Source organism: Haemaphysalis longicornis, unplaced genomic scaffold, assembly GCF_048455015.1.
Source record: "Haemaphysalis longicornis isolate Haplotype H1 unplaced genomic scaffold, Haemaphysalis longicornis Haplotype H1 scaffold_9, whole genome shotgun sequence".
Taxonomy (NCBI): domain Eukaryota; kingdom Metazoa; phylum Arthropoda; class Arachnida; order Ixodida; family Ixodidae; genus Haemaphysalis; species Haemaphysalis longicornis.
Genome location: NW_027526460.1, coordinates 28,322,252 through 28,334,336, shown reverse-complemented (window position 1 = coordinate 28,334,336; position 12,085 = coordinate 28,322,252). Strand labels below are relative to the sequence as shown.

The window sequence follows — 12,085 nt, the reverse complement described above, 5'->3', positions numbered from 1 at the left end:
CTGCCTCATGGTTGGGATCCGGGGTCACAACTTGGCCAAAGTAGATATATTCGGTTACCACTTCCACTGCCTCGCCACCTATCTCAAACCGCTGTGCTCTCCCGGCGTTATTGATCATTACTTTAGTTTTCATTATATTATTTTCAGGCCAACGGTTCTACTTTATTTGTCCAGTGCGGTAAGCATGCTTTGCAATTCGTCCGCCGAGTTACCTAGCAAGGCAACGTCATCAGCAAATCTGAGGTTACTGAGGTATTCTCCATTAACCCTAACTCCCACCTGTTCCCAATCCAACATTCTGGATACTTCTTGTAAACATGCTGTGAATAACATTGGAGAGATTGTGCCTCCTTGTCTGACGCCATTCCTTATAGGTATTTTACTGCTATCCTAATGGAGGATGATCGCAGCTGTGGGCCCATTGTAAATATCCTCTAGCGTTCTTACATAATGCTCGTCTAGCTACACCCTGGTTCCCTAATGCTTGAATGACTGCTGAGGTTCATTAAATCAAACAGTCATTCAAAGACAGTAATTTGAAAGCCTTTTAAAGTCATTGAGGCGTTAAAAATAATGTGCACTAAATTTAAGCGCAAATAGGTCGTTCGGCAAGCTTATAAGCCCTGCCTAATTTGCGTTTGCTTTGGCCGGCCTCAACCAATCGCAGAGCTGGCACATATGCAACCATAGGTTCTCTTGCGGGAAATGATCTAGTGGGTCGCATTGCCATTCCTCCTTTACCTAATTATATAGCTTATTTAAGTGAAGTTTACGTTCAAAATGGTACCAGTATGGTTCTAATGAGGCAATATTTCGAATGAACCAAACTCGTGTTTTGTCTGCAATGCCCCTTTAAGCACTCTCGCGGCCCATTTTTCATCATCCATGTCACAAAGTCGCTCCTCAAACTCTATCTTGCTTTGTGCTTCCATTGCCTCGAACAACGACCAGCCCATATTCCCCTGTACTGCCTCGTTCGTAGCTTTGCTCTGGGCCCCTAAGGCCAGTCGAGGGCATTACGGCTCCTTCTGGCGATACTTAACAAGGACGTCTTTGGGGCCACATGGCTTGGTGCCATGCCGGTTCTGTGAGCCAACAGACTCAGTTTTCAGTACAGGTATATTCTGTAGAGCCCAGGAACAAATTACATTTTTCATAAGCTCATTGTATCCTAATTCCACATAAGGCAGTTCGCCGCTGTAGTAGGAATAGAGCAGCGCATCGTTATCCTCAGACGCACACATTAAGTGTCCACGGCGAATGAAAAATTATACCATCACATTATATAGCTCCCGAAATATAGCTCTGCGTTGTTTTGACCGCAGCATATCCGTAGCGCACAGTCCGAAAGATGACTTTGACATGTAGCTGAGGTGCAATAGGGCTTTGTTAAGATGGCCGATTCATGGCATAAGTTCAAGCATGGTTGGAAGAAAATGAAATACTTGGGGAACTGCAGAATGCATTTAGACAAGACAGGCAATTGGACGACAATTTGTTCGTGATAACGCAAGGCAATGAAATTGCGAAAGCGCAGAATAGACCATTATGGGTTACGTTCTTGGACATTAAAGGGGCATATGACAACGTAAAGAGAGAACTGCTGTGGAGAATGCTGAAACTTCAGGGATTAGATGACGAGTTAATACAGTTCCTTATAGCGATCTATAAAGACAATAGAGTGCACCTTACATGAGAAGGACAGAAATGCTTCCAGAAGGTCAAGATTCATCGGGGACTGAAACAGGGATGCCCTTTGAGCCCGATACTGTTCATGCTTCACATGGCAGGGTTAGAAAAGAAACTGGAAGAAAGTCAAATAGGGTTTAGCCTATCTCATACCCTGCAAGGCGAAGTGGTACAACCGCGTATTCCGGAAATGTTATACGACATTGTTCTTTTAGCTGATAACCAGACCGATATGCAATGGCTAATAAATATTAGTGGCCAGGAAGCCACCGATCTAGGGTTAAAGTTTAGTGCAGAAAAATCAGGAATAATGGTTTTCAATGACGCTACCACTCACGCAGTGTCTATAAAGCAAGGCGAAGTACCTAGAGTGAAGGAATATAAATATTTGGGAGTGTGGAGAAAGAGAGAGAGAGAAACAACTTTTATTGAACCGAGCTACTACGACGTGACGCCGTCGGTGGAAGTGGTTCCCTCTTGAAGCTGAGTAGAGCACGTTGTTGGGCTAGTTGGTGTTCCATGATAACAATAAAACTGCGCAAAAGGACGGGACGGAAGAAGAGGACAACAAACCAGGCGCAGACTCACAACTAAATTTATTCAGAAACAGCCTACGCACCTATATACCCTTCCGTGCACATGCGCACAGTCGCATGCGTTTAATCACAAGGACGCGTTTAAAAATTCATACTCACTACAATACAAAGATAGTGACGCTTCGCTAACGCATTTATCATCATTTTTTCGTATATGAAAGGCCTCTATTAGTTCCCTTGCCACCTTTTCCTTGCTCCGGCCCAGCACTGTGGTTTTTTCCAGTTGCGGCTTGCAGGACTTGTTTTCACATTTCTTGCAGTGGTGCGGAAGGTGCGAGCCAGTTCCATTCTTTATTGACAACTGGTGCTCTCTTAGCCGGTCGTTCACACATCGGCCACATCGGCCAGATTCCGCTTGTATGCGGGAAGGTTTACATTGGCCAAACTGGCCGATGTGTGAACGACCGGCTAAGAGAGCACCAGTTGTCAATAAAGAATGGAACTGGCTCGCACCTTCCGCACCACTGCAAGAAATGTGAAAACAAGTCCTGCAAGCCGCAACTGGAAAAAACCACAGTGCTGGGCCGGAGCAAGGAAAAGGTGGCAAGGGAACTAATAGAGGCCTTTCATATACGAAAAAATGGTGATAAATGCGTTAGCGAAGCGTCACTATCTTTGTATTGTAGTGAGTATGAATTTTTAAACGCGTCCTTGTGATTAAACGCATGCGACTGTGCGCATGTGCACGGAAGGGTATATAGGTGCGTAGGCTGTTTCTGAATAAATTTAGTTGTGAGTCTGCGCCTGGTTTGTTGTCCTCTTCTTCCGTCCCGTCCTTTTGCGCAGTTTTATTGTTATCATGGTTCCCTCTTCACGGGACCCATATGCTTCTCTAGCCGCCTGGCCCCTGGAGATCAGGACGAGCTGGTCTTCCAGGGCGGGGCTGGTTAACAAGGTCTCCCATCGCTCGGTAAGGGTGGATGATGGATGGGGTGGGGTAGTGGGAAAGGTAAGAAGTGGGGGGATTGGCTTGTAGAAATCGCATACTCCAATGACGTGTTGGAGCGTGCATAACTGAATCTTGCAAAAATTGCATTCCTTGTCGTACCTTTCCGGGTACATCTTGTTTTGAAGGTAAGGGTGCGGGAAGGATCCTGCTTGCATCTGCCTGTAAAACGAAGCGGATAACTACTTAAGAACTCACGAGGAACAACTTAAGGTTAAGGGAAAGCGAAACGCAGCTATAATGAAGCATAGAGCTCTGTGGGGGTATAACAAATATGAAGTAGTCAGAGGAATGTGGAAAGGAGTAATGGTTCCGGGTCTCACATTTGCGAATGCTGTACTATGCTTAAAATCAGACGTTCTATCTGGCCTTGAAGTGAACCAGAGAACGGTAGGACGTTTGGCCTTAGGCGCGCATGGTAAAACAACTAACGAAGCAGTACAGGGAGATATGGGTTGGGCGTCGTTTGAAGTTCCAGAAGCACAGAGTAAAATAAGTTTTGAGATGAGGTTGAGAGCAATGGATCAATGAAGGTGAGCAGCTAAGGTTTTTAGGTACCTATACTTGAAAAGCGTGAACACGCAGTGGTTAAGGAAGACTAGAAGGCTAACGCTGAAATACGGAAAGAACAGTGGAGAATCCGAAACAGCCAAGGTAACCAAAAAAGAGGCAAGGCAGATTGAAACGGATGAATGGAGAGAAAAAATGGAAGCTAAAACGTCGTTAGAGATGTACAGGGCTGAGAAATTGAACACCAGTAAGGAAAATTTCTACGACAATTCCCAGGACAGGGCTTTGCTTTTTGAGGCTAGAGCAGGTTGCTTGCGAACTAAGAGCTTTGTGGGGAAGTAATCACAAAATGATGGGGTATGCGTGGTCTGCGGAAAAGAAACAGAAACTATGCGGCACATAGTGTTAGAATGCGAGGGTATCCATCCAAATCTACATGAGGGAACTATTCGGCTTCCAGAAGCCCTTGGATTTAAGGGTAGCACAGATGAAGCTAACTTCAAGGCTGTCGAGGGGTCGAAAAGAAGGTTAGAATGCTGGTGGACGAAACGCATAGAGGGGAATTTTTCCTAGGACAGTTACCACCTGTAACAGAAAAAAAAAGTATTTTGTACCTAATAAGCTTTTTGTGCCTGCCCTAAGCAGCGCTAGTATTAAACCAAGAGTATAAAACATAGGTATGTTAGTTCTTTTTGGTAAGATGACATGTCACCACTCCGCTACAAAGGGGAAACCAATACCAATAATAATAATAATAATAATAATAATAATAATAATAATAATAATAATAATAATAATAATAATCATCATCATCATCCTAATCATCAGGCATGTCGTCTAATATGTCGCAAGCATCAGTTTTTAACAGCGATGGTGTTATTGGTTGAGGCTTTCATGGGATGATTTGTGGTAAGGCAGGCGAAGCGATGTGGAGAGGGTATGGCCTGGCTAGGGGGAGAGCAAGCACCGAGCACACGTGCAGCAAGTTAAAAGAATACTTGAACGAGACCTTTATACTACATAGGCAAAGCATTTCTAAACTACTAAGTCTGGCAATGTTTGTATTTGGCACCATTGTTGAGCAAAACGAAAATATTAAGCATATTTGAGGCAAGATATCATTAGATCAGTGATATCTGCATTGTTTTTTAATGAAAAGTACATGGCTGCTTGATTTTTCCGATAGCGAATAAAAAAATACACCTTTAGATCTCAAAAACAAAAAAGCGCTCGTGGCGCCTCCTCGTGGCAGTGTTCGAAGCTCAAATTAACAAACGGTTCCAGAAGATGGCGCGAGGTGTGAAGCACGCAAACGTGAATTGGCTCGAAGGGGAATCGATCTGTTGTCTTTGGGAAGTTCCATGAAGCTCAGCCTTGCGATTAGCGAACGCCAGGCAGCTTTGCTGTTAACACCAGCGTTCGCGACGTTAAGTCAGTACTAATGGGTGAAGACGGGCCAGTTGGTTCACAATCATGGCGGAAAAACAGCGCACAAAACGGAACTGAGCACAGGAAAGGACAAAAATGTGCGCTAACAGCTGAGGAACTGAGTACAGGAAAGGGCAAAAATGTGCGCTAACAGCTGGATTAATTTATTGCGCGCAGGCAATATAAGAAAAGGCAGAAAGAACACAAAAAGAAGAAAAGTTACGAACGCAGATATACTATCTGTTTGGGAGAGAGAGAGAGAGAGAGAGAGAGAGAGAGAGAGAGAGAGAGAGAGAGAGAGAGAGAGAGAGAGAGAGAGAGAGAGAGAGAGAGAGAGAGAGAGAGAGAGAGAAACTCTTTATTAAAGAGGAAAATGCAGAGAGGTTTGCTGACATCAGTTCACCGGCATGATACTCTGCGGGGAAAGGAGGAGAAGGGAAAAGGTAGTAGGTGTAGTGAAGGAGAGGAGAGTACCGTAGTTACCCGATTCTAACGCGCACTTTTTTTCCGAAAAAAATAGGCCGAACTGCCGAAACAACGGAAACTTCGTCCCACCCATCGCCATCGCCATCTCAAGATGGCGCCAAAGCTTTTAGCAACGATTTTTCGGACGCAGCAAGCCTAGGCGCCTAGGCTTATTATCGGCGTTCACACAAATCGTCAAATCGTTTCACTTGCGCGCTTGATAACAACATTGGCAGCAGCGGCTCCCACGCGTTCAAAACGAGCGGTCGGCTGAAGCGTACACCTCTGGAGAAGCTCTCGGGATGGGCGTGCGAGGCGTGCGCCACGATCCGATAGACCATGGTTGAACGTTCGTTCAGAAGTGTGGCATCGCGAACGCGCTTGAAGGCACCGAGGCCGAGGCCGGTCAGCGGAGAGCAACGAGGAGTGAGATGAGTGAGATTACTTCGGGAAATAAATCGCCCGTTTCTCTCGCATTCGTTTGTCTGGGTCACAAAGTCCCGTGCGCGTTACAATCGTAGGTGCAAGTTTTTTCGGTTTTTTTGCCAGGAAAATCGGGTGCGCGTTACAATCGGGGGCGCGTTACAATCGGGTAAATACGGTAGTAGTAGAGAAAAAAAAAGATAATTCTTCAGGGTATTGAGTTCAAAGGTTCTTGAGGTAGAGGAACGACTACAATTTCGCGGACACACCAATGTCCTGGAGGAATTCGAATAGCGCGGACAAGATTTTGCGCTGAGCGGAGGGAGAGGGCTATGGTCCAAGTACCAATCTTAAAGTCAATGGTCTAGGGTGGAGGCAATCAATTTTATGTAGTAAACGGCACCTTGAGTCGGTATAGGCAGAGCATTCCAGTAATATGTGTTCAACAGTTTCAAGTGAACCACAATTATCGCAATATTGGCTTGATGTCTGGCCGATCCGATGTAGATAGGAATTTGTTAGTGCTGCATTAGGACGAAGCCTATGCAGCAACGTCTCCAAGTGGCGGGGTAGACGCTCTGGCAGCCGCATTCTGACATATGGGTCTATGGAATGTAAAAAAACCTTAATGATGCTGCTGCAAGGACCATAAACGGTTCCTTTCCGACATAGCTAGTGCCTTCGTCATTGCGGCGGCATCATGCTTCGTGAAGAGATTTTCTTTCTTTCTTCTCATTTGTAGCTCCCTGCGGGCAGCCTCGTCCGCTTTCTCGTTTCCCATGATGCCGCTGCGGCCTGGAAGCCTTTGGAAGGTAACGCGATGTCCAGCGACGTATGCGAGATGGTGCAAATACTTTACGTCGCGCTGGACATGTTCGTGAAAGCTGAAACAGCTAGCGCGTTGTAAACTTTGAAGTGCTGCCCTCGAATCAGAGAAAACGGCCCAACATGTCGGCGACTGGCGTAGAATATATCCTTGGGGAATCAGTCCATTGATGGCCTGCTGAAGCATGCGCCCGCTCGCTCGTGTATTGAAAATGCTTCACAAGTCTCACGTGTTCTGTGGTCAAACAAGGGTTCAAACAAGGGCTCGCACGAGGTCTTGTTCGCGCACAAAGCGACATGTTTGGCAAGGTTTCTGTCGGTAGAGCAGCAACTCTCTCATGGCACCGATTGCGGGAGTTCTCATGGCACCGATTGCGCAGGCACGTACACGGGATGCAGCGCTGTGGCAGCCGCCCTTGCCCTGCCACCAGACGGCCAGGTGGTTGCTCTCGACCTTCACGAGACGCTGGTCAACGTCGGCAGGCCGCTCTGGAAGGAGGTACGTGAATACTACATGGGGAACAGACAAGGGCGTCGTCTGTTGGGACCAGTGTTTTTATGACAATGATGGGGATGTGATAGCTAAGCGGCTTTCATCTTTACAACGAAGCTGCTTACGGCTAGGATCCAGCAAATCGTCTTTGGCGACAGACCGGGCGTAAACTTACAATGTTCAGCGTATGGAAAGAAAAACATAAAAATAAAGGTCCCAGGGCCTACATATTTTGATATACGACGGCTTATGTTGCTCCTAAACAAGGAGCTGGCGATTACGATACTCCCTAATGCGATACTTGGGCGCAGCAGCAGTGCGCCGAGGCAGCTCTCACTCGTGGGTGCTCTCGACGGCAGCTATGGTGAGCCTCTGCGGCGGCGGCGCGAAGTGTGTTTGAGGAAGGGACCGCGAACTGCGTCTTAAGTGAACGCACACCATAGTCCCGCGCACGCCCCCCTCACGTTTAACGAGCCTCGCGCCGTCGAGTGCCTTGTGCGGGCACTGCGGGCACAGCATACTGCACCCCCCCCCCCCCCCCCCCGGCATACTTTCGTAGAGTGTTGGCTCGCGCCGCCACGGCGAACCGCCCTCCCCTCCCAATTTCGAGACACTCTCCTCCTTTGCTTTCTTTCATCGTTCGCTTTTTCTTTCACTTGTCGGTCCAGGCCTTCGTTCCATCGGTTACGCCGACAACCGGCTCAGCCCAGAGACGGCCGCCAAAAGGCTGCGCCCTAAATAGTCTTCCCAGCAATGCGCTTGTGTTTAGAGGTTAGGCGAACTTTAAAAAGATCGTTCTAAGCTTGGCCTTTGTAAGCTGGCTTTCCTACATTGTGGGTTGCACGGTGAAGCACGGCCATATACGGAGGGAGTATGGGTGCAGCCCCGCTTTATACTACTCTCTCCATCCACCGCCACCTCTTTCCCCCATGACATTGCGCAACACCACGTGCTCTTCGGCGGCCACTATAGTGCGCCGCACTAGAGCCTGCGCCGTGATTGGAGTAGCCGCGCTGTAATAAAACGTAATTTTCTCTACCTACCAATCGCGTGTGTCCTTAGTCTTTGACGTAGATACTGCGCCACTGTCCTTGTGGTTCAACGTAGGAAACACAAATATAGCTAAACCCCAACATAGCAAATCCCACCAGAAACTTCGCTACACTTCCCCCTTTACAGGGTTGAGGTGCGGGGATTTTTGTGAGTTTTTACTGTGGATAATGATACCTCGCCTAACTAAACTAGTTAGCTGTCTGTATTTGCTTTTTCTTCTCGACATCTAACGATTTGAAAGAGAAAGAGGGCACCGACCAAGTAACGAAAAAGAAAAACTTAAAAGACGTTTCCGCTCCCCCACGGGAGTCTTGTTCACAATGAATTTTATTGCAGACAAAAACGGCCTTAACTAGGCTTTAAAACATGACGTAGGCAGTGTGTTAGGCGTTAGGCGTTGTCTGTATTATTAGCGATTCTAAATTTAATCTTGCGGCCAAATTCCTCTCCGTAGTGATGATGCGTGCATTTTCCCAGTCTATCTCGTGGCCCGACAGCTCTGCATGTTAGCGAGGGCATTCGACGCCACTTCTTTCGTCTTCACATAATAGCAGTGCTGTTTCAGGCACTTTTGAAAGCAGCCTGTCTCGCCTGCGTACACAGAGTTGCAGTTTGCACAACGGACCCTGTATATCACTCCGGGATATCTTTCTTTAGGAAGCTTATCCTTTACGTGGGTCAGTGTGTGTCGCAGCCTCTTCGATGGCACGTGTGCCACGTGCACATCATAGCTGCGAAGAACACGAGCCAGTGCTTCGCTTGTGCCAGGGACATAAGGAATGGCAGCCCACTTCTTTTTACCGGCACTGGGCGTAGTCTGCAGAGCCATCCTTCTTTCCACGGAGGAAACAAAGGCGTCAGGGTAGCCGCAGCCCGACAGGTCCTGACGAACTCTCTTAATGTCGTTCGCCACGTCTTCTGGCTTTGTGCAAACAGTATGGCTGCGTCGGATCAGGGAAGACACCACAGAGCGCTTGTGTGAGGCGGGTTGAAAGGATCTGAAGTGGAGATAACGACCGGTGTGGCTGCTCTTCCAGTACACGTTGAATTCGAGGTCCGGTCCGGCACGTTTGACGAGCACGTCTAAAAACGGTAGTTGCCCATTGATCTCCTCTTCAACAGTGAACTGTATGGCCGCATTCATGCAGTTGAGGCGCGTTGTAAACTGGGGAAGCACGTCTCTACGAATTATGCAAAAACAGTCATCTACATAACGAAGGAAATCTTTAGGTGACGGAACAAAGGAGGCCAGTGCACAGCGTTCCAGTGACTCCATCGTCAGGTTCGCAGCCGTCACAGACACCGACGCACCCATCGCTGTACCGCGAACTTGTCGGTAGTGCACTTGTCCAAACGTAAAATAAGTGTTCGCTAGGAAGAACTGTAAAAGTCTGGCCAGGTCGGGCAATTCAATTGGGCACCTCTCCGGTAGGGAAGGGTCCTCGCTAAGAGCATCTTGGCACACCTTCACAGCTAAGTCAGTGGGTACGCACGTGAACAAGGAAATTACGTCGAAGGAGACCATAATGTCAGAGTCATCGAGACTGATGTGGCGTACCTTTTCAATGAAGTCAGACGAATTTCGGACATGGGTAGAACCGGTGCCGACTAGCGGAGCAAGCAGCTGGTGAAGGTAGCCGGACAGCTTGTCAAGTGGGGATCGACGATGGGACGCATGGGAACTCCAGGCTTGTGAATTTTTGGCAGACCGTAGAAGGCCGGGGCATCATTTAACGATATACACAAATTAACTGTCTGTGCCGGCTGCATCAGCACTTTTGGCCTGTTTCGCGCGGCTAACGCTCTAATCGTCTCTTGCTGACCTCAGCTGGCGTACGGCTAACGCCTCCATTAACTTCATGCCCCACTGTTTCAGGAGGATGAATGCTTGCTTTATTTAGGGCTGGATGGATAGCTTAGCTCTCCATTGAGGGTAGGGGGCAGCGCAACAAGCGGGACAAAGTGGATACGAGGCAAACACAAGCGCTTGTGTTTCCCTGGTCTCCGCTTCGTCCCGTTTGTTGCGCTGCCCCTACCCTATGCACCAACTGGCTCAAGCTTCAACTCTTCTTAGCTCTCCAGTTGACTAGTCCGAATCAGCCCGATCGAATTAGTCAGAATTGACTAGTCACCGAATGCTGGAGACTGCTCGCACACGTTTTATTATTCCCTCACCTGTAGATTATTGTTAACAGACTACCACCAGATAGCGCCTTAGAAAGCAAGGTTTTGTCCCTTGTGGTGCCATAATGAAATTACGCCATGATTTCTCGCTTGCTGGCTCTATACATCTCCAATGACTCATCCGTTTCTACGCTACTTCCTCGTTTAACCGGCTGCCCCGTTTAATTTGTCTTTAATGCCTCCGATAATCTAGTTGTGCTTCTAAAAGTGTGCTGCATTTCTTCGTAAGCTTTCTTGCCCTTTCTCGACATTGTATGCCGCCGATTACAGGTAAAGCTACATGTGCAATTTCAGGACTCCTTTCTGTGCACCCAGGCTTTTCATCGACGCGTATTATTGTTGATTCTTCTCTAACAACAAAATATCCTGTCATGCTGCACCACATGATTCGTAGTTTCACCACGTGCCTCAATAGCAAATAGGCCGGTTGCCTAAGCTTGCGTGACCGCAGTTGACTGAGGGATTATTTTGCTCACATAACGTGATGCATGCAAGGATCCAGGCAGAGAACTGCCCGTCAGGGCGCACGTGCATCACCAAAGAGCCATTGTCATCAACACGAGGGGACAGTCCCGGGTCATCCCTATCCCAATTTCACACTTTGAAACTTTCACCTGCCATTCTCTCACAACACCAATGTAGCGTGTTGTGTTTAGCGATGCAATGCCACTGATATTTCTCCTTTACCTCCTTCTGTCTTCTTCAGTCTTTTTGTTTTTATTCTCGTTTTATTCGTCCTCCTCCTTTTATTACGCTAACATCATGACCCCAGCATTTTTCAAGGAACCTTTCATGGCCTTATATCTGGGAAACTTTCTTTTTAAAATAGTTACAGCGCGAAAAGAAACAAGGACACGAGAACACGACCGGATGAGCGCTGACTTCCGCCTGGATTTATTATAAAAAAATTTGCACATTTTATAGGCATCCAACATAACAGTAAAAGTAAAAAAGTAAAAGACAAAAAAACAAAAAACAGAACCGAGGCCCCTCAAATAACACCACCACATCAACACGCGTTCCCGCGCTTGGCACAAGCTATAAAGATACCAAGTTATGTCTCACCCGATGCATAGCGCGTGTTAGAAAGAAAATCAATTTTTTTGGGAAAACGTGATTGACACCCTGATCACACATTTGCTACCCAACCTGTCAATTTCATGTGCTTCAATTCTCTATCGTGTAGTTTGGCTTCCGAATCAACCTCTTTTTGGGAAAACGGGATTGACTCCCTGCTCACCCTTTGGCTACCCAACCTGTCAATTTCATCTGCTTTAATTATCTCTCGCGTAGTTTTAGCTTCCCCTCCTTCCTATCACCTCGCACACGCCCAGCTGAGGTTTGCACCCGCAAGATTGACAACGGAAGACTAGAAGACCATCATTCCCTTTTCGAACGTGGTTGTGCTCCTTCAAAAAAGCTTCTTCTCTTTTGATCGATGTATACTGAGCTACATTTCCTTTGCAGGATGCT

At 47.3% G+C, this 12,085-nt stretch overlaps 1 protein-coding gene across 1 annotated transcript in view; it reads left to right on the top strand.

Moving 5' to 3' along the window:
- Positions 1-12,085, top strand: part of LOC144152048 (O-methyltransferase MdmC-like) — a 43,983-nt gene that overhangs the window by 29,246 nt on the left and 2,652 nt on the right. The window contains exon 6 of the mRNA XM_077683241.1: positions 7,263-7,381. Within this exon, the coding sequence (XP_077539367.1) occupies positions 7,263-7,381 (119 nt within the window). The remainder of the gene's footprint in view (positions 1-7,262; positions 7,382-12,085) is intronic.